Consider the following 22,245-nt stretch of genomic DNA (forward strand, 5'->3'; position numbering starts at 1 on the left):
TTTGCTTCTATCAATTTATGCAATATTTTTAATCTGGCAAAAGATATTAACAGAGGAACAATCAAACCGTTAAAAAAATTTGATTTTAATTTTTTTCTTTATTTAAGACCTACATCTTCTGTTATAGTCAAAACCTCATGTACTGTAACAAGAGAGAGCTTGAAGTTTGTAGCGTCATATTAGGTCCCTCTGCTGGAGCCGAGGCCACCAGAGGAAAATTGTTAGTAGAGGGAATGCACATTTATGATTCAATACTAATTTCTCTATCCAAGGGATGGTAATTAACACTCAGGACACTAATTTGTTCATCAGAGGGATATTGATTAACACTCAGGACACTAATTAATCCATTGGAGGGATGGTAATTAACACTCAGGACACTAATTACTCCATAGGAGGGATAGTAATTAACACTCAGGACAATAATTAATTCATTGCAAGAATGGTAATTAACACTCAGGACACTAAATACTCCACCAGAGGGATGGTAATTAACACTCAGGACTTAAGTACTCCATCAGAGGGATGGTAATTAACACTCGGGACACTAATTACTCCATCAGAGGGAGGGTAATTAACACTTTGGACACTAATTACTCCACCAGAGGAATGGTAATTAACACTAAGGACAATTATTACTCTATCAGAGAGATGGCAATTAACAGCTAGAACACTAATTATTTCATTGGAGGGATGGTATTGAACACTCAGGGCACTAATTAACAATTAACACAATAATTACTTCATCAGATTGCTTTAAAATCATTTTCCTATTCTTCAGTTACTGCTTATCACCTTAGTGTACAATGCCAAAATGTGGTCCAACTAATTTTTTTCTTAAACCTTACATATCTACATGGTTCAAATTAAAAATCAAAATCAATACAGTAATTAGTGTTAATTTCCATCATTCCGATGGAGTAATTAGTGTCCTGAGTGTTAATTACCATCCATCTCAGGGAGTAATTAGTGTCCTGTGTGTTAATTACCATACTTCTGATAGAGTAGTTAATGTCCTTAGTGCTAATTACCTTCCCTCTGATGAAGTAATTTGTGTCCTGACTGTTAATTACCATCCCTCCGATGAAGTTATTAGTGTCCTCAGTGCTAATTACCATCCCCCCGATGGATTAATTAGCTTCCTGAGTGTTAATTACCATCTCTCGGATTGAATAATTAGTGTCCTGAGTGTTTATTGCCATCAGAGTAATTAATGTTAATTACCATCCCTCCCCGGTAGAGTAATCAGAATTGTGCATTCTCTGAGCTGAAAACAATTTCCCTCCAATGGCCTCCTCTCCAGCCAAGGGGACCCAATATGCTGCTGCAAATTTCACTATCTCGTAATAAGAGCAAACTTGTATGAGTTTTTTTTCAATTTCCAGGACTTCTTAGATATTTTTGATCCACCTAAAGACTAAAAAATATAAATTTATAATTTGGTGATGGTGATGGACCAACCTAATAAATAAACAGAGTAACTTGGCTACTAAAGTTTATGTTAGAAAGGGTAATGCTTAAATCTCTAACACAATCACAAAACAGCCAAAAAAGACATGAAAAGTGTATTCCTGAAATTGGTTTTAATTGATCAAGTCTGAACATTTCTTCTTGGTTTGAAACAAAATATGCATAAATAACACATAGACATTACATGAATAAAAAAAACATATAAGTTTCTATTACAGATTTGGTTGCCTACCTGAAACAAAATGTGAATTAGAATGTCCATTTGAAGGGCAATTTTGTAAGAATGGAAAATGCAGGGCTATCTGCAGAACTAATGATGAATGTAAAGAGGGACAAATCTGTATTCAAGGGCGCTGTGAAACACAAGAGTGTTCGGAGAATCTTTGTTTCTTGTGCAATCAAAGAAAATGTCCTGGTAAATGTATAGATAATGTTTGCAATGAGCAAATACGATGCTCTAATGAGGATACTTGCAGTCTTGATCAAGTGTGCATGTTTGATGAAGATCTTAAAATAAAAATCTGCAAACCTAGGATATGTAAAACAAATGAAGATTGCTTTCCCTTATCATGCCTTAAGGTAGGGAAAGAGACATCATTATGTGGACCCTCGATTTCTATTACAGAAACAGGATGCGATCCATCACAACTCAAGTCATGCCCAGAAGGACAATCTTGCTTCTTTGGTAGATGTGTTGTCACATGCAACAAATGTAATAAAGGCAATTGTAGGCAAATTTCTAACTTTGAGATTTGTGAAGAAACATATGAATGTCAGAATAATAAACAATGTCCTTACGGACATATTTGTAAAAACAAAAAATGCTACCTTACTGATTGTCTTGAAACAATCGATTGTAAAGGATCTGAAATCTGCTTGTTTGGAGAGTGCATAAAAGTAGAAACTTTTGAATACTGTTCAGAAAGTACTCCATGTAAGGCTGGAGAAGAATGTGTTGGAGGTCTTTGTACTCCCTACACCCTTTGCTCCTCAGACTCAGATTGTGTTATGTCACCCTCTGGCATAGATTTGAGATGTGATGAATCTTTTAGTTTCAGGTCTAGGAAAGGAATTTGCTTGAGAAGAATTTTATGTAACATAAACTTAGTTGGAAATAAATTCTTCAGCAGAGGTGGTTGCCCTCATGACATGACATGCAGAAGAGATGGGTACTGTGAAAGCAGAAAATGCTCAGGAAATGATTGCTCCCAAGAATCTGGATGCACTGGAATAATGCCGAATTATTTCAAAAAGATTTGTTTTCCTTCATTTAGATGTACTAGATCATCACAATGTGGGATTTACAAAATTTGTCGAGGTACTTGTGTTAATGTGTGTCCTCATTGTAAGGATGAAGAAAGATGTGTAGATGGAATATGTACTCTATATCCAAGATGTGAAGGAGTGGTTTGCCCACCTAGACAAGTTTGTAGGGATTCTGTCTGCATTCCAGATTTTGGAAAATGTATGACCCATGAAGAATGCGGCTCTAAATGTGGTTGCTTTGCTGGAATCTGTAAGTGCAATACCAAGACATGCCAAAACTCAGAAATCTATGAAAAAAACCTGAATATCTGTGTCAGGACATGTAAAGGAGAATGTCCTGTGGGATACTTTTGTGAAAAGAAAACAAAAACCTGTATTCCTGATATGACATGCGCCAAAGATTCCAGTTGTCCCGTTGACATGGTTTGTAGAATAAACGGAAAGCCCTGCAACGGTGAAGAGGAATGTAGGTGCTTTTTCCAAGAGGTTTGCAGTAAATGTACAAGAAACAAGTGTGTAGAAAATCTTCAAGTGTGTCCTGTAGTTCCAAGTGAATGTGAAAATTGTGGTAAAGGTTTCATTTGTCCAAAATTCAACTTTAGAGAATCCCCAAAAACTTGTCATGTGATTTGTAACCCCATGAACCCACTTTCATGTGAAAACATGTATGAATGTATTATGGATAGTAACTCAAATTATGTATGTGTTCCCCAAACACGATGCTCTATGAATTATGACTGTATTCCACCAATGGAATGTAAGAACTCATATTGTCAAGAGAAAGAATGTCATGCGAAGAAAAAATGCAAGTTTGGATATTACTGTGAGAAAGGGAAATGCATAGGCCCCTTATTAGAGAATTATTGCATGGAACATCTTGATTGTAAAGATGGGTCCTGCAGAAAATTTAAGAATGAGACATTTGGAATTTGTACACAATGTTCTAAAGAGTGTGCAGGGAAATGCATTGACAATGATTATTGCCCTGAGGAAAGTACCTGTGGGATTGATTTACACTGCTCCTCATTGGAAAAGTGTAAAAATGGAACTTGTGTTACAAATGGTTGTGATTCCTGCACCAATGGTAATTAAACATCATTTTCTTTAATTCATGAACTTATATGTTTATTTTAAGGATATTGCATCAATGGAAGGTGTAGAGTACAAGTTTGTTTTAATGATGGACAGTGCCCAATAGATATGAAATGTGAAGGTGGATTTTGTCAATATTCATGCCCTAATCAGGTTGATTTTGCTTCTTTACCATTATTTTGTGCTCAAGTAAAACTAAAGGTTGCATCATTGTAAACTTTACAATTTCTTATATATTTACATAATTTCTATTTAACATATTATGGGGTTTAAATGACTTTTTAAAGTGAGAAAATAAATATATTTTTTCTCATTGTAGGATTATTGCCAAAAGATTTGTCATCAAAGTAGTCAGAATATAAATGTCATTCAATGTTGCAATCTAACTTATCATGCACAACTAAATAACTAGTTAAACCAGTCTCAACTAAATATTAGTTTAAAGTAACCTTACATTTCAGAGATGTTTATCTGGCCAAGATTGTATTGAAGGAGAATGCTCTGTTGGGGAGAAAATTTGTGATGAATGTAAGCAATTATGTGTTTTTGATGAGAAAAAAAATGCTGAGAGCCCAATGTTTTGCATCTATGAAAAATGCATGAATGATGAAGACTGTCCTTTCGCCACATTGTGTTTAAAAGGACTGTGCCGGAAACCTGGAATTATTCTTAACTGTGGAAATAGAGCTAACTGTCCTAACAAGATGGAATGCAAGGAAGGAAAGTGTGTCTCCACTCTTCAGTTCTGTACAATGGATTCAAACTGTCCTCAAGGTAAACATCAAGTGATACATTTGGAAAATGTTTTTAAATTCAGTAATATTTGTTCTTTTTCAGGTTTTATTTGTAAGAATAGAAAATGCATCGTGCAGCCAACATGTAGCTTTGAAAACCCATGCTTCCAAGGATTGTGCATCAGAGGAGTATGCCAAACAATCTGTGATAATTCATATTCCTGTAGACCTAATTATCATTGCTTAAATGGTGCTTGTGTGCCAAACTGTAAATCATTTATATCATGTGGACAAGCACATTATTGCCAAGATAACAAAGATTTTGGAATTTGCAGGTTTGAACATATGACTTGACTTATTTGTAATTTATGGGGACTTTTAATCATATAAATTCATTTATTGTTAAGGCCTATCTGCTATGAGGATGGAGATTGTCCAGCTGAAGAAATTTGCTACTTTGGAGAATGTAAAGTTACAAACTATGAGGAATGCAGAGGGCCTACTCTGAGATATTTTAAGGGAATATGCCGTAGTGTATGTAATCCTGACCTGGGACTTTACTGCAGTAAAAATGAACTTTGTGACAATGGACTTTGCCTCAAATATATTGTGAGTATGGTTTTTAATTCTATAGATATGAGCTAATGCACATTTTATATCTAATTGTATATCAAGATGGGTTTAAATTTTTGTATGGGCTTGGTGAATTAATTACTTTTAAAAATAAATTTCTATCTTCACATCAGATGTGCAGTGATGACATGAGCTGTCCAAACAGCATGAAATGTGATGACAAGCGTGGTCTATGTGTTACCAAAAGATGCAAGTGCACAAGTGAATCATGTAATAATGATTGTTATCCTGGACAATGTGACTCTGGAACTTGTAGCATCACAAACACTGTTCCTTGTGCAGGTAATCTCAACCAAAGGTCGAATTTAACAAATGGCAAGAACTAGAGCACTTTGCTCCTCTGTAAAAAGTACCAAGTCTAAATACTTTATCCTTTTCATTGATTACCACTGCAAATTCTAGTAATTATTTATTCTTTCATTTTGTATTGGTTTTAAATTATAGGTAATTATGTTACTGACAGCAAGGGTAGATGTGTTCCTAGTTGCAAACTACAAAAAAGTAAATGTCCAGATAAACAAGCATGTAATGATATGACTGGTCTCTGTGAAGTACAAGTGAATTGCAAAAGTAACAGCTGTCCTCCCGGAAAGTATTGTATAAAAGGAAAATGTCATGACTTTGAGTGTTATGACAACAATGTTTGCAGATTAAAATATGAGCAGAGAGGAATCTGTTATTATGGTACATGTATTGAAGGACTAGAACGTTGTACAAATGACATTTGTCCAAAACCATACAAATGTATTGACTCAGTTTGTGTTAAAGATACTTGTAAACAAGGAGAGATATTTATTAATGACATGTGTATTGAGCAAATCGCTTGTCACCCTTTTAAGCCTTGTCCTAGCCCAATGAAGTGTTCTAGAGGAATGTGCATTGATAGAAACTGTCCAGCAGAATCATGTCCTCCAAGTTTTCAGTGCATATCCTCCAAATGTATCCCATTGAAATGTTATGATGATGAAGGTTGCATGGGTTCTAGGTGTGACATAATAGAAAATATTTGTAGGCCACCTTGTCCATGCCCTGCTGGTCAATATTGCAGTGAACTAAATTACTGCCTTCCCAAGGTGCAATGCGATAGCTTTTTAAATTGCAAAGAAGGAGAAATATGTTTTAACAGAATGTGCAAACAGGTACAATGTATGGTTGATGAGCAGTGTCCTAACTCAAAACCTTTATGCATTAGAGGAGTCTGCTCAATGAAGATTGTGTCATGCAATAGCACATTGGATTGCTCCAATTCAGTTGTAGCCAATGGGTTGGAATGTGTCAACAATGCCTGTACACATATTTACAATTGTCCATTTAATGATTGTTTAGACCATGAGTATTGCTCAAAAAATAAGTATTGTGTTTTCCAAATAAAATGCATTGCAAGTTGTCCACATGACATGTACTGTGAGCCTTCCAAATCAATGTGTATGGAAATAAATTGCAATAAAGAGAAAGAGTCCACAGCTGAATTGGTTTGTCCAGACTCCAGATTTTGCAACTCAAAAACATTTAACTGTGAAATACCCAAGAGCTGTCAATGCAAAGCAAATCAGAAGTGTATCAATGAAAATTGCTACCCATTGTGTGATAAAAAATGTGAAAAATGTAACAAAAATAATATTTGCATTACAAGAAAATGTTCTAATGTAAACAAGTGTGATGTTCAAAAATATTGCGATCCTGAACTAGGGTGTAATATCCCACCTTGCTATTCTAAAAAAGATTGTAAAGATGAAGAAGTTTGCATAAATGGCATTTGTGTAAAGGAGAGAGTGGAGAAATGTGACAAAAAATCATGCGGAAAAAAAGAAATTTGCAGATGGAGCCGTTGCCTTCCAGAGGAGTTGCAAATATGTACAAGAGATATGGAGTGTCCTTATGGATTTATGTGTAACCTTTACTTAAGGGTTTGCTATCCTAGAATTGTCTGCATTCGAAACCTAGATTGTGCTTATCCAACCCAATGTTCAAATGGTTATTGTGAACATAGTTATCTAACAAGCTGCATGAATAATTTACAGCTTATTGACCAACAATTGTGCATTCCTAGTACAATTTGTTTGTCTAACTCTGACTGCCCACTTGGAGAATTCTGCAGGGATAAAAAATGCTCCACTCGTTGTAACATTGACTCTGATTGTCCTCTTTCACACATTTGTGGAGTGTTCAATGTATGTACAGAAGAAAAGGTTTGTGATACATGCACTAAGTCTGAGATATGTGTTAAAAAACAATGTCATCAACAAGAATGTTCTTCAAATTTTGAATGCCCTCCTCAACTTCCTATCTGTTATGCTGGAACTTGTATCCCTTTTGAAAGATGCTCAGCAACATGTAAGAACTGTATCAATAACATTTGTGTTAATTGCAAAGACTGTCCTGCTCCATGTAAAGATGGCTCAAATTGCCAACTCATTAATCCTTGTGATAACTGTAGAAAAGATGAAATTTGCAGAAAAGGTCAATGCAAAAAAGTCTGCTCCAAGAGCATGGACTGTCCATCTAATACAGTCTGTTTAAATGGAGAGTGTACTTCTTATTATAATTGTCCCTGTAATATTGGAGAACTTTGCTTTGGAGATAAATGTATTCATTCACAATGCTTTACAGACTCAGACTGTCCTGGCTCAGAATTTTGCCTTTATGGATCCTGTCAATACAGAGAATTTTGTATCCAAGATGAACATTGTCCATTAGGGTATGCTTGTCTTCAACGTGTGTGCATCAAATCAATGTGTAATTGTAAAAACTTTGAAAAATGTTACAAAAACCAATGCTATAGAGAAACAATTTGCTATAGTGATAGACACTGTCCTCAAGATATGAAGTGTAATCCTGAAACTAAAACATGTGAAATAACAAACTGTCAAGAAAAGTGTGCTTCAATTTCTCTGAAATGTAGTCCAGAAATACAACTTTGCATTCCAATATTTATGTGTTTTAATACTAAAGACTGCAAAGGAAATGAAGTATGTAATCCTGTTCTAAATATATGTGAGAAGAAAGATAATTGTTATCTTGATGGCAAAGACTGTCCCAATTGTGAAGATGTACCTTGTCCAAGCAACTTTAAATGCATCAAAGGAAAATGCCAAGAGACTTACAATTGTCTTGACTTCCCTTGTCAAGCCCCACAAATCTGTATTGAACATCAGAACCAATTCAAATGCATAACTCCTGGATGTAACGGTGATAAGGATTGTCCTTATGACATGCACTGCTCAGAGGGTAGATGTGTTGATCATAAATGCAACCAATTGTGCAGTGGTGACAAACAATGCAGAAATGGAATTTGCCAGCTTATTATGAAGTGTCCCTGTCAACACAATTTTTACTGTGGTAAAGATCAACAATGTTATCCAGAAAGACCTTGCAACCCAAATTATCGGTCCTGTAACACTAGAGAGAAATGTGTGTGTACCTCAGAAAATTGTTATTGCCAAGAGATAGTCTGCACAGATGTCCCAGGATTATGTAAATCACCAGAAATATGTAGCAAGGAACTGGGTGTTTGTATTCAAGCCCCAATTTGTAGCAGTGCAAGTGATTGCATAAACAGTTGTTGTGACTTGTTAACAGAAAGATGTGTACCCTGTTGTCGGTCAGTAAGGGATTGCCTTTCATTTCAGAATTGTGAAAATGGTCAGTGTGTTACAATTATGCCAGGCTATCCTTCCACCTACAAGTATAATGAATACTATTACAGAATTGAATGTAGATATAATGAGCATTGTCCTAATGCAAATCAAGTATGCTTTTATGGTATTTGTATTGAACCACCTGAAAAATGTGGTAAGTTTTGTAATGGGGTATGCATTGGAGAGAAAGTATGCATAATCTTAAGACAACCATGGACAGAGATAGTTAAAGAACAGACCTTTTTCTTGAGTTGTAATGGTGTAATATGTATTCCCAGAATAATATGCTATAATAATGATCATTGTCCCAAGAATACTGAATGCGGCCAGGAAAATTATTGTGAAATCATAAAATGTGGACCAAAGAAGGAATGCAAGGATGATATTTGCCAGAAAGATACATGTATTCCCTCAACAAGATGCAACTCAAAGAAAGACTGCAAGGGAAAAGAGGTTTGTATAAATGGTGAATGTACAGAATCTTGTGAATTAAAGTGCAGCAATGATAAGGATCACTGCAGCTTGCTGACTAATGGGTTTGGAGTGTGTATCACTGAAAAAGGTTGTAAAATAAATAATGATTGCCCTCCTAGGCATTTTTGTATAAATAAGAAATGCGAAAGAACCACTCCATCATGCCCCTTCGATTCTGTTGAGATGGGAGGAGTTTGCCATACAGCATTTTACTGTACAAGGGATAATCAATGTCTCCCAGATCATATTTGCCATCAAAAATTCAGAATTTGTTTGAAGATTGACAAGTGTCATTTCTTGCAATGTGAGCCTGGCCAACAATGTGAAGATGGTGAATGTGTAGGAAAGATTCAATGTAGGGAACACTCTGATTGTCCTGATAAAATGGAATGTTTTAAAGACAGAAATAGACAAAGCTCTTGTGCTTTTGTGTCATGCCACTCTCAGAACTGTAGAGGACCTTACTACAGATGTATAGAAAATTTCAAGTCAAGAAGTGTCTGTACACCAGTTCCTATTTGTACAAGTGATGCCCAATGTTTTAGAAATGAAAAGTGCATAAACTACAAATGTGTCAAAACTTGTGAAGGAAGTTGTGCGTCAGGGGAGATATGTATAAACAATGTTTGTATTTGGAATTCTGCCTGCAATCCCAGATGTGGGATTCAAGAATATTGTCATATTACAAGGGATGAAAGGTACTGCCGACCTATAGAATGCACTAAAAATATACACTGTCCAAAGAAACAATCAACTTGCTTCTTTGGAAAGTGTGTTGACACATTTCGTTTTTGTGAGTTAGACAGAGAATGTCCCCCAAATATGTATTGTCAACCATACAAAGATTTCTCTAAAAGTGTATGTCTACCCATGGAGAAATGTAATCAATGCAACAGTGAAAGTGTCTGTGTTCCAAATACTAACATTTGTGTTCCAAAAATCGTCTGTGAATTAGATTTCAATTGCCCTGAAGGAATGCAATGTGAAATTGACAGTTTTGGTAACAAAATATGTCTTCCCATCATCTGTGAAAGTGACAAAGATTGTCCATCAAAATATTGTAGTAAGTCTTCAAAAGCAAACATATGCATACCATTGATTGAACATTTTGAGTGTTTCAGCAGTAAAGATTGCAAAATAATTGATCCTGAGTATGAGTGTGTTCATGGAGAATGTTCTAAAACAAAGTGTTTGACTCAAATAAAGAATGGTAAACTGATTCCATCAGATTGTAATAAAAATCAGTGTTTTGGACCTCTGGATTGTCCAATTAAATACGATTGCATAGATGGAACTTGTCACCTCAGTGAATCTTGCAAAAACTGCAAAAATAAGCAATGTTTGAATGGAGAATGCATAGAGGAAACAGAATGCAAAGACTGGTTTAATTGTCCTAATCCTTATATTTGTATAAAGGGAAAATGTACCCTTCCTGAGAAATGTGTTGGCTCAAGCTGTCCCTGCTTCTCCCATGGTGTTAACTGTCCAGATATTTGCATAGACACTGCCATTAGCTGTCCTTTTTCTTCCATGGAATGCAAAAATGGAAAATGTTTGATACCAATTTGTACAAGAGACAGCCAGTGTAATGGTCTTTTTTGCATAGATGGTAAATGTGAAGCTCCTCAAACATGTTCTCAGAGTACATTCAATTGCATATGTCTGAACAATGTATGCATTTCAAACAGTAAATGTCCATGTCCAACTGGTTATGAATGCTACAGGAACACAATTTGCTTGCCTACAGGTGTTAAATGCAGTTCTAATATTCACTGCCCAGAGCACATGAAATGCAGGGATGGTATCTGCCAGTATGAAGAATGTAATTCAGAAAATGACTGTTCCTATACAAGAATTTGTGGAACAAATGGTGAACTTTTTGGGTGTGCACCTAGTATAACTCCTAAGTGTACTAACAAACAGAAGAAGAACTGTGTACCATGCAAAGAGTCATACCATTGCCCTGAATTAGGAATGATTTGCAAGGATGAAATATGCACTTTTCAAGAAAGCTGTGAAAATTGCAAGGAAGATGAAGAATGTGTAAATGGAGAATGTTTGAAACAATGTAAGAAAAACTGCTCTAATAAACAACGATGTAATGATGGGCAATGTATATCAATATCTGGAACAAAATGCCCCAAAGGTGAAGTCTACAACAAAAGGTTTGGATGTCATCCAAAAATCTCTTGCTTGACAATAAATCATTGTCCATCTCCAACTAAGTGTGAGCTCTCAATTGGTGAGTGTGTTAATTACTGCAAAGATGAAGATTGTCCACCAAAATATAAATGTGTAGAAAACATGTGCATTCCTGTTAAACCCATTCAAGAGTGCTTTCATCAAAATGAATGCACTGCAAAAACTTACTGTGATAATCTTTTGAACAATTGTAAAGACTACTGTGATGAAAAAAACGACTGTGAACCAGAGGAAGTTTGCATCAACAGGAAATGTGTTTCTGAAACCTCATGTGGAAAGTGTCCAGAATATTACAGATGTTTAAATGATAAATGTGTTCCCATTCAATGCATTTACCCTTATCAATGTGGTAAGAATTCAAAGTGTAGATTTGGAACATGTGTTACAATATCTGAATGCAAATCAGATTTTGAGTGCCCCTGGAAACAGAAATGTATAGATGGGAGGTGCAGTGAGTCATATGAGTGTGATAAATCTAAATGTGACAAGTACTATTTCTGTCATAAGTTTTCTGACTTGTCTGCCTGCATTCCAGAAATAAGCTGTAACGAAAATTGTCCAATTGGAATGAAATGTTTCAAGAAGAAATGCATTCCAGACTGTGATGGAAAAACTTGTAAGCTCTCTGAATACTGCCTAAACGGAAAATGCACCAAACCAGAAGGCAAAGAAGTTGAAGAATGTAAAGTTAATAAAGATTGCCCAAGAAAACATGTATGCAAAAATGGCGTTTGCGAAGAACAAGAATGTTTTTATGATAATGATTGTCCAAAATTCAACAACATATGTATCAATTATAAATGCTTGCCACCAAAATGCTTTTCTCACCGTGATTGCAACACCTTTCCGTATACTTTCTGTGATGATGGGCAGTGTATCGATAATCGATGTAATGACCTATCTTTTGAATTTGATAAAAGATGCACCCCATTAAAATGTCCTTGCATGTCACCTTTCATCTGTAAAAATGAGCAATGTAACATGTGTTCTTCTAATAAAGATTGTCCTCTGGGAACTGTTTGTGAGCAAATTAATAAACATCTGTCAAGGTGTCAAAGACCTTCAATAATATGTGTTAATGAACAATGTGGAAATGACCAAATATGCTGGAATGGCCAATGCAAGGATAGATGCAACTGCAAGGAGAAAAATTCTTGTGGTTTGGGATCTGATTGTGTGTTTGTGCGAAGGGATGAGTGTGCCTGCCTGACAAATTGTAAAAAAGACTGCAATAGAAGATCTCAGCAGTGCATAGAGAATAAATGTATATATCCTAGTTGTTCACGGGATTCACATTGCCAACATCTAAATGAGTATTGTTCAGATGGAGTTTGTATGATAGTCAAAGAATGTAAAAAGAAATCAGACTGTCTTAAAGATCTTGATTGCATAGAGGGAGTTTGCATAAAAGAAAAACAATGTGAAAATTCAGGAAAGGAAACTTGTATTTCTGGAAAAAACTGTATTCCATATGACAAAGGAAGCATCTGTCTTCCAGAAGAGGTTTTTTGTCTTACAACTTGGGACTGTCCAGAAATGATGGAGTGTCAATCAAATGTTTGTAAATTTCTTTATTGTTCCACTGACTACAACTGTAACTCACCTATGTCTAAACCAAGAGAATGTAAAAATGGAGTGTGCATTCCCAAATTGTGTTCTGGCAATAAATGTGATGAATGCAATAATGATAAAAAATGTGAGAAGCCCTTAAAATGTGTAAACAAGAGATGCCAGGTAATTATTTATTACCTAGACTTAATTTCATTTTCTTTTGAATAGATGTAAAATCTATCTGAATAACAAATATGGATTTCTAAAATCAAGGATTTTAGTATTTGGAAAATTTTATAATTCCTATAACTTTGCAGCCAAATGGAGTCAACTTCAATCTTTGATTATTAGATTTACTAGGCTTTTAGGGCCCATCTTCTATTTTAACTTTTGGCTATATCTGTGAGCATCTTCTCTTTGTTCAGTATCAAACAATAACAACAATAAAAAGTAATATTTTTTTGTGCATTTTCAAACTTTTACAAAATTAAAAAACAAAATTTGGGGCAATCGGTTCAGAGTTTTGTTGTTTATTGGATACAAACAAACAAACAAACAAACACTCAGACAAAGTATATAAATAGATTAGAATTCATAGTTTAAAATATGTAAGGTCTGCAACATTGGGTTGCAAAGATAAAGGAATTTTAAAATCAGAGTTTGTGGCAAAAATTCAATTCATTTGAATATAAACATTGTAGACTAGCCTGATGTGTGAACCACCAAGAATGTTAGTAAATGGAAAATGCACTGATTGCCTAGAGCACAAAGACTGTCCCTTCAACACTTTGTGCATTTATGGATTCTGTAAATTTCCGGAACTAGAATGTGCAAAATGTAAATCAGGAGAGAAGTGTATATCTGGAGTCTGTGCAGATTGTAAAATGCTGAACCCATTCCAAGACATTTCAGAAGAATGCAAGTACTGTCAACGTGACATAGATTGTTATCCAAATCAATGTATTAATAATCAATGTAAATCTGGCTCTTGCATTTACAATTCAGATTGTCCTAAAAATACAGTTTGTATAAACAATAGATGTACTGCTAAATGTTCAGTTGATAGTGACTGTTTTCCAGAAGAAATTTGTGAAGATGAGCGATGTGTACCAAGGTGTAAGGACAGCAGTCAATGTACAGATGGCCAATGGTGTGACAGGGTTTGCAAAACTATAGAGTGCTTAACTAATCAAGACTGCAATGCTCCATTTGAGGTTTGTTACCGAGGATTTTGCCAGAAGGTGAAGAGATGTTATGATGATTCTCACTGTCCTAGTGGTCAGTACTGTGAAGGAGAGAAAGATCAAAGAGTCTGCATTATTGAAAGGACAGATTGCAGTAAAGTTGATAGAAACCAATGTAGGTCAATCAAATGTTTTGAGACCTGGCAATGCCCTCAAAATATGGTTTGCAATAAGTTTAGAGAAGCATGTGAACCAATAAATTGTGATTCTAAAAAATGTCCCAAGGGATATTTTTGTTATAAAGAAACTTGCATTCCTTCTTTCCCAATAATTATTCCTGAGTGTGATGACACTACAGATTGTGAATTTGGCCAAATTTGCCTAAATAGAATTTGTACAAATCTTAATTGTTATAGTGATAACTTTTGTCCATCTGATTATGTTTGCATTGATGGAAAATGCAAAACTGAGCAGCCACCCTGCAAAGATAACTGTGGTTGTAAATGCAGCAGGACAGAAGTTTGTTATGAAAATAAATGCCTTACTATAAGATGTAACAGAAATTCAAAATGTCCCTTCCCAATGACTTGTAACTCATTTAATCTGTGTGAACATACTTCTTGTGAAAATTGTCCAAAAGGATATGATTGTCAAAATGATAGATGTACACTAATCAAATGCAAAATGAACAAGCGTGGTCAATGTCAGTGTGAAAAAGATTATGACTGTCCACCACCACTTAAATGTATTGACAATACTTGTAAACATGAATGTATTCAAGGAAATGAATGTCCTCATAGTCAGCCATGTTTGGAGAATCAATGTACAAAATTAGGTTGTCTTCAGGACTATCATTGTGGATGGGGAAAGTATTGTAGTAATGGAGAATGCATTCCAGTGGAACGATGTAATCTTTTCAACTTTTACAAGTTAAGCTATAATTGCTTGCGGGAAAGAACTTTAAAAGAGGAGAGTTGTCAAAGGAAAAGTGACTGCAAAGAAGGATATACATGTGAAGGAGGAATATGCATTCCAAAGTTCATAAGATGCAATCATAACACTGACTGCCCAGAAGTGACAGAATGTAGCTCAAGTGGGTTATGCAAATTAAACTTCTGTAATCAAGATGATGACTGCAGTAGAAGAAGAGTCTGTGTAGACAGACTTTGCGTTCCAAAGCTTCAATGTGAAAAAAACTCTGATTGCAATTTAGGTTACAAATGCATTCGCTCAGCTTGTGAACCACCTTGTACAGAATTTTCATGTAATGATGGTTTCAAGTGTAACTTAAAAACATTGGGTTGTGAACCAGAAATAGCAACTTGTGGTCCTAGAAATCCATGTCCTGATGGCCAGCTTTGTAGAAATGGAGAGTGCGAAAGTCCCTTCTGCACACCCATGTTTGGTTGTCCAAGTGGTACTATCTGCATTGCTGGAATTTGTACCAAGCCTTGTCCATGTGAAAAGGGATTCAAGTGCAGAAATGATATGTGTTTGCCAGACCCTATAGAAATTCAATGCTTTAAGTCATGCCCATTTCCTTATAAATGTATTAATGGTCAGTGTTCAGATGAATGTGAAGATGATACAGACTGTGAATACTCACAAACACTAGAGTTTGAATGCAAGAAAAAATGTGTGCCAAAATCATGTACAGATATTTGCAAGCAAAGATCAAAAATTTGTCTAAAATCTAAATGCCAAGCAATTGAGTGTTTAAATGATAGGGACTGTAGCAGTGGTATTTGCTTCCTGGGAAAATGTATAAACCACATAAAAGATAAATGCCAAAGAAATGACAACTTACATCCCACTTTTCTTCATTGTCTACCAAGAGAATACTTTGATAGTAATAAAATTACTCCTCCAAAAATATATTGCTTTAGAGATGAAGATTGTCCCTCTGAAATGAAATGTAATCCTCAAAGAAACCTGTGTGAGATTAAAGAGTGTTATCGTCCAGTTGGCAATGGCAGAGAGAGTTCTTTTGATGAATGTGGACCAAGACGAATGTGTGCCAAAGTTGGAAAACAATCATATTGCCTCCCAGCATTTGAATGTGAATTTGGCCAATGCAGACATCCACTTACTCCAACCAGTAATGTGTATAAGTGCCATGAATACTTGGAACTATGTTATGTTTCTGAAAACGAATGTGTCAAGGATAATGATTGTAAAAGTCAGCAAATCTGTCACAATGATGAGAGGACAAGTGTAAGAAAATGTATAAGCACATCATGTTCTCCAAAGAAAAATTGCCCATCTCAACTTCCAGTATGTATCCAGAGGCAATGTCAAGAATGTAGTAAGTGTAAAAGCAATAGAAATTGTCCAGGTAGACAAATTTGTTTTGATAATGAGGAAATGAGTTGCTGCATTGATCCACCACCATGCAATAATCCTGAAGACTGCAGAGAGGTTTTCAAAAAGGATGAAGACTTTTGCCATTTCCAATCATGTATTCTGTGTGATTCTGATTCAGGAAAATCATTTGATTTTAATCAGACGTTACTTTCATGATTTTTGAAAACTTAAAATCTTTCACAAAACATTTAAATGTGTAGATTTTTGCAATCTTATTTTATTATTAACTAAAGTAATTTTAACATCAAATGCCTTTTAAGACTGTCAGAATAATTATCGCTGTCACCCAAAAAAACGCTTTTGCTACAGAAGCTGTTTTGACAGAATGTTTAGATGTCCTAAGTGGAAAGAATGTCTGCATGGAGGTAAGAGAAGCTTTGTTTTAAAATTTCAGAAATAAATCTGTTTTTTTTTCAGAAGATGGCATTGAAGTATGTAAAGAAAAGCTTGAATGCACTGACAACTCATGCCCCTTTACTAAGAGATGTGATAAAAAAGAAAAGAAATGCGTTGAAAAATGTCCAAGAAATCCTTGCAGCAAAAATGAACGATGCATAAATGGATTATGCTTCAGGTTTGGTGTAGAAGTATGCTATGATGACAAATATTGTAGGGAAAAGGATCCTAAGGCCCCTTTTTGCGAGAAAACTAAAAAGGTTTGTGTAACATATTCAACCACAAAGTGTACTTCTGAGTGTCCTGAGAACTACATTTGTAGGAAAGTTAAACAAACCGATCCATTCAAATCATGCTTGAGGGTTTGCAATTCCCCAAGTGACTGTCCCCAAGTGAGTGATGGTAGAGTGGAATGTATATCCTTAAAGCAGTTTGATGAAGAAACTATAAATAATGTGTGTGTACCACAAATTATATGCAATGACAACTCACAGTGTGCCAAAGGAGAAATCTGTGTTGATGGGATATGCAAAATTAACATACCTGAATGTACCAAGGATACACATTGTAGAAACAATCAATATTGTGACAAGATGTCAGTTCCATTCAAGTGTAAGACAATCATATGTGTAATTGATAGAGATTGCAAAAAGGATGGGTTGAAATGTAGAAATGGACAATGTGAGACAGTTACAAATAATTGTAAAACTGATTGTGACTGCAAAAAATATGAATTGTGTGTGTATGTTGATTTTGAAAAAAAATGTGCATCTGTTTCTTGTGATTCAAGCATTCAAGGCTATTTAAAATGCATTAATTGGAACAGTAAATGTATGGATGGCTTCTGCATTTCTAATTGTCAGAATTGCTGCCGCAGAGGGTTGAAATGTGATTCAAGAGGTCTTTGTGAAGGTGATACTAAAACAACAACAGAATCAGTTGAATCTACAACTAATGGAGATGATGAAGTATGTAGAAACCCAAGTAAAATCTGCAAGGGAAAAGAAACATGCATCAGGCGATGTGAAAAGTGCTGCAAATCAGGAAAAACCTGCAAAGTTGGAGGAGTTTGTAAAACCAGATTTGAAAACATTACACCAGATTTACCTTCATTTACCACACCTGACATAGTTATCACGGGAAGCTCAACAGAGCCGCCAATTGTCCATTCAACTTGTGAAAATCCAGACGAAGTCTGTGAGGGTAAACCTCGATGTATAGAAAAGTGTAAAAAGTGTTGCAAGAAAGGAAATCAGCAATGTGGCGTACAAGGAACTTGCAGAACAATAGTAGGAAGTATAGTTCCTATATTAGGTGAAGGATTTTGTGCCTACTGTGATCCCAAGACAGAAACTTGTAAAGATAATCAATGTGTTCCAATTGATCAATGTCAATTAAAAAATAAAGAGTGCAAAGAAAATGGTAATTGTGTCTATGAGTGGGACACCAAACTAAAAGATCATGATGGTAAATGTTTTTATCCCATTGAAAAATGTGGTGGTAAATGTAGTCCAAAAGATGTATGTACACTGAGTACAAATTGTACCAAAGAGGAACCACCATGCTCATTAAAATGTCAAAAAGGCTATGAATGCAATCCTAAATTTAGAACATGTACTCTTGTGGTTGAAAGCATTGGATGTAATAACCTAAGGTGTAGTGATGGTGAAGTGTGTACTGATGAAGCAATGTAAGTACTCTTACTTCATTGAATTTTGAACAACATTAAATTATTGGTTCTTTTCTTAGAGGTCAAAGATTTGGCAGGAAAAAGCTAGACACACCCACATGTATCAGAATTCCAGATTGTTCCCATTTTAAAACTGGATTTTGTTCTCATCAACCATGCACATCTGTATTCACATTATCAAGAAGAGTAAACTATGAACACATTGGGTTGTGTACCTTTTCAAGTGTTTGTCCAGAAGACGCGTAAGTATTTCAAGTATTCAAATCTAAGTTTAAAGTAAATGCATTTAAGATCTCACAATTTTGAATTTTCTTCCATCTTTTTTGTAGTCTGTTTCAATTATTAATTAAAATTCTATATTTCATTTCATATTCCATATTTCATTTCAAGTTGTTTGACATATTAGACATATATGAAAAATCACTTTTTGTTCTAATTTGAAAAAACACATTTGTAATAATCTTTTGTTTGCATTGATGCATAAATGACTTTTTTTCTTCATTTTAAAACCAAAAATATTTATTGAAAATCAATTATATATTGCATGACAATTTATTTCAATATTGCAGTTGTGGTGTTTATCGTGATACTGTAGTTAAAGTAGCAGATGGAAACTGTTTGTGCATGCCTATACATCCTGATTGTCCAATCTGTCTTGGAGAACAGAAAAAAATTGATAAATGTATAACATCAGATGGATCAGACATGAGAAAATGTTTACCTCCGAAACCAATAAAAATAGAAAGGTTAGTTTTATCCAAAATATTTCACATTCCTTGACCAATACATTGCCAGATAGATTTACATTTTTAATGATGTTTTAACAAAAAGTTCTTTTTGGAAAATTGTGGAATGAATGTAACCTTTGAGAGTAAATAAAAGATGAGTTTACCATGTAAAGGATTCAACTTCACTTTAGTTCATATAAAATTGGGTTATTATTCTGTTTTTCTCTGGATCAACTGTCCTCTTAAAGTGAGGTAAATGTGATTGTAAACACATTGTTTTTAGATGTGATCCGGAATGTACTGATGGTAAAGTATGCATAGATGGAAAATGCTTTAACTTGCCCTGTGATAGATGTAAAAGCTGTCCTTCAGGAATGAAATGTGAAAATTCTAAATGCATTAGTCACAAATGTAAATCAAATCGTGATTGTGATAAAAGCTTTATGTGCCATGAAGTACAAAAAGTGTGCGTGAAACATTTTGTGTCTGATTGTAATTACCATATAAATTGTCCAAAGGGTTCTGGATATTGTATTAACAATTTGTGTACAAGATCACCACCAATAATCTCTTGCAAAAAAGATTCAGATTGTCCAAAAATGTTTAAAAAATGCTCACCTCAATCTCAATGTATTTCTCCACATCCTAAAATGAAGGATATTGTACTGATTGGATGTTTATTTTCTACCCAATGCTTAGAAACTCAAATATGTGTAAGCAACTGGTGCAGAGAGAAATCTAAAATAGTATTTCCAGAAGACCACCAAAGCTATGATTGTCTGGAAAGCTCCACAGAATGTGTACGTCATAAAGATTGCAAGGAATATGAAAGATGTTTCTTTGGAAAGTGTCAGTTTGAAGTACCAACCGGATGTTATGCTTCTCCTGACTGTCCCAGAGATACTCCCATGTGCATTAATAGTATCTGCCGAAAACCAGGAAGAGAACTTTGTGATGTAATTACAGATTGTGGACCAACTTATGGATCAGTGATCTGTAATGAGATTTGCAGACCACTTATTGCAGAACCATACTCTCCACCAATGACAGAATGTACATACAATACCCAGTGTGGAAGAAATCGTTGGTGTGTAAATGGAATTTGTGTAAACTTTAAACCAGAGGGTGGTTGTGTAGATCATTCTGACTGCCCTAAAGGAGAAAAATGCTATAATGAAATTTGTAGAGACATTTTCACACCTGTAAATGGTTGTCTCGAAAACAAAGACTGTCCTAAGTCTCATCAACAATGTTACTTATATAAATGCTTTAATCAAAGAGGAAGATGGTGTAACACAAACAAGGATTGTTATGCACACTCACCAATTTGTATAGGAGGAATATGCACCAACAAAATTCTGTCATGTGAAAATAATTTTGACTGTCCTCTAGAGGTGAAAAAGTGTCTAAGAGGAAAATGTACTGTTGAAATACCTGATCAAAAATGCAAAATCCACAAGGATTGCCCAAAAGAGAAGCCATTCTGCTTCCAGGGCGATTGTGTATATGACGTTTATGAATGGTGTGTAGATGATCAAGATTGTTATCACAAGTTCCCTTTTAGAACTACAGGACATTGTCTCAAAAATAATTGGTGTAATTCAACTATGAATGACAGGGGCTTTAAAGAGGGAACACCCCCATGGATGTCAACAAAATGCCGAAGAGACAGTGACTGTTCCAAAACCGAAAAATGTTTGAGGTAATTTATGATAAAAAGTTTTGATAGCATAAATTATAAGTTAATTATTAAGTGGGCAGTGTTATGCTCCTGAATTGCTTCACATATTGTGCCGCTCAAGCGCTGATTGTCCAAAAACAGATGACTATGTTTGCAGTGAGGTATTTATCAGTATATTTCAATCTTCCTAATCATATTAAAGGACAATTATTCCAAGCTCTTTAAATTGTAATTTTTTAGAATGGTGTGTGTGTTCACCACAAGGAGAAAGAGACGTGTAAAATGACATTGAAGTGGGCAAAAATGTATAATCCTTGTAATGAAGAACTGGGTGAAACATGTCACTGGCTTGAAGATCATTGTGTTAAGTATGTGTTCATAGATATGTATTGTGTAATGTGTAAATTCAGAAATGACATAACTATACCGTAAGATCCTTAAAACTGTGAAATAGCAAGACGTCAGATATAATTAAAAATTTTAGATAGTCCAATGAACATAAATCAAGAATTGTACAGAAACTCATTTAAAATGATTTTCAAGTTACTGGTGACACTTTTTGCGTTCATTTTGTTTTCTTATTTTCCAGATTTAAAAATTCATCCACATTTTTCTCAGAAAATGGTTGAATCAATTGCAACAAACATTAAATTTCAGGCTATTTTAACCCAAAAATTGTTTGAAAATGTATCAAAAAATGTTATTTGTCAAATCAAAGACATTCAAATATTTAAAATTAAAGGTAACTTGAAGAACAACATTTACCTTTAAACTATTTTAGGGATGAATCAATGTTTACATGTAATAACCAATCTGATAAAGCAACTTGGGACAAGATTATAATTCGCAGAGAATTCTGTAATCAAAATGCTAAAGTGGGAAAAGAATGTGATGGTGACTATTTGTGTAAGTTTAGACCAAGGTAAAAGAGATGGTTTTCATTTTTTATTTTTTATTTTTAATAAGAATGTGATGGTGACTATTTGTGTAAGTTTAGACCAAGGTAAAAGAGATGGTTTTCATTTTTTATTTATAAAAGGACTAACATTGTAGTCTTAAAGGGAGTGTTTGCGAAAAATGAAAGGGGGCATAGGCTTTACATAAACTATATACAAATGTGGCGAAAGATAATCGATGGCTGT

At 34.8% G+C, this 22,245-nt stretch overlaps 1 protein-coding gene across 9 annotated transcripts in view; it reads left to right on the forward strand.

The window, feature by feature from the left end:
• LOC111718091 (uncharacterized) overlaps positions 1 to 22,245 on the forward strand; it is a 48,347-nt gene that overhangs the window by 23,835 nt on the left and 2,267 nt on the right. For 8 of the 9 annotated variants that reach the window (XM_023493597.1, XM_023493589.1, XM_023493606.1 and 5 more), the window contains 16 exons: positions 1,689 to 3,820; positions 3,872 to 3,981; positions 4,290 to 4,602; positions 4,666 to 4,897; positions 4,970 to 5,171; positions 5,309 to 5,477; positions 5,640 to 13,243; positions 13,762 to 16,726; positions 16,869 to 16,973; positions 17,026 to 18,694; positions 18,754 to 18,936; positions 19,264 to 19,440; positions 19,706 to 21,124; positions 21,177 to 21,264; positions 21,344 to 21,471; positions 21,885 to 22,025. In XM_023493597.1, coding sequence (XP_023349365.1) covers positions 1,689 to 3,820; positions 3,872 to 3,981; positions 4,290 to 4,602; positions 4,666 to 4,897; positions 4,970 to 5,171; positions 5,309 to 5,477; positions 5,640 to 13,243; positions 13,762 to 16,726; positions 16,869 to 16,973; positions 17,026 to 18,694; positions 18,754 to 18,936; positions 19,264 to 19,440; positions 19,706 to 21,124; positions 21,177 to 21,264; positions 21,344 to 21,471; positions 21,885 to 22,025 — 17,637 coding nt within the window. Of the gene's footprint in view, positions 1 to 1,688; positions 3,821 to 3,871; positions 3,982 to 4,289; positions 4,603 to 4,665; positions 4,898 to 4,969; positions 5,172 to 5,308; positions 5,478 to 5,639; positions 13,244 to 13,761; positions 16,727 to 16,863; positions 16,974 to 17,025; positions 18,695 to 18,753; positions 18,937 to 19,263; positions 19,441 to 19,705; positions 21,125 to 21,176; positions 21,265 to 21,343; positions 21,472 to 21,884; positions 22,026 to 22,245 lie in introns of those variants that run through there. The other variant, XM_023493652.1, reaches the window with a different exon arrangement.

The sequence above is a fragment of the Eurytemora carolleeae genome, unplaced genomic scaffold (genome assembly GCF_000591075.1).
Source record: "Eurytemora carolleeae unplaced genomic scaffold, Eaff_2.0 scaffold161, whole genome shotgun sequence".
NCBI lineage: Eukaryota > Metazoa > Arthropoda > Copepoda > Calanoida > Temoridae > Eurytemora > Eurytemora carolleeae.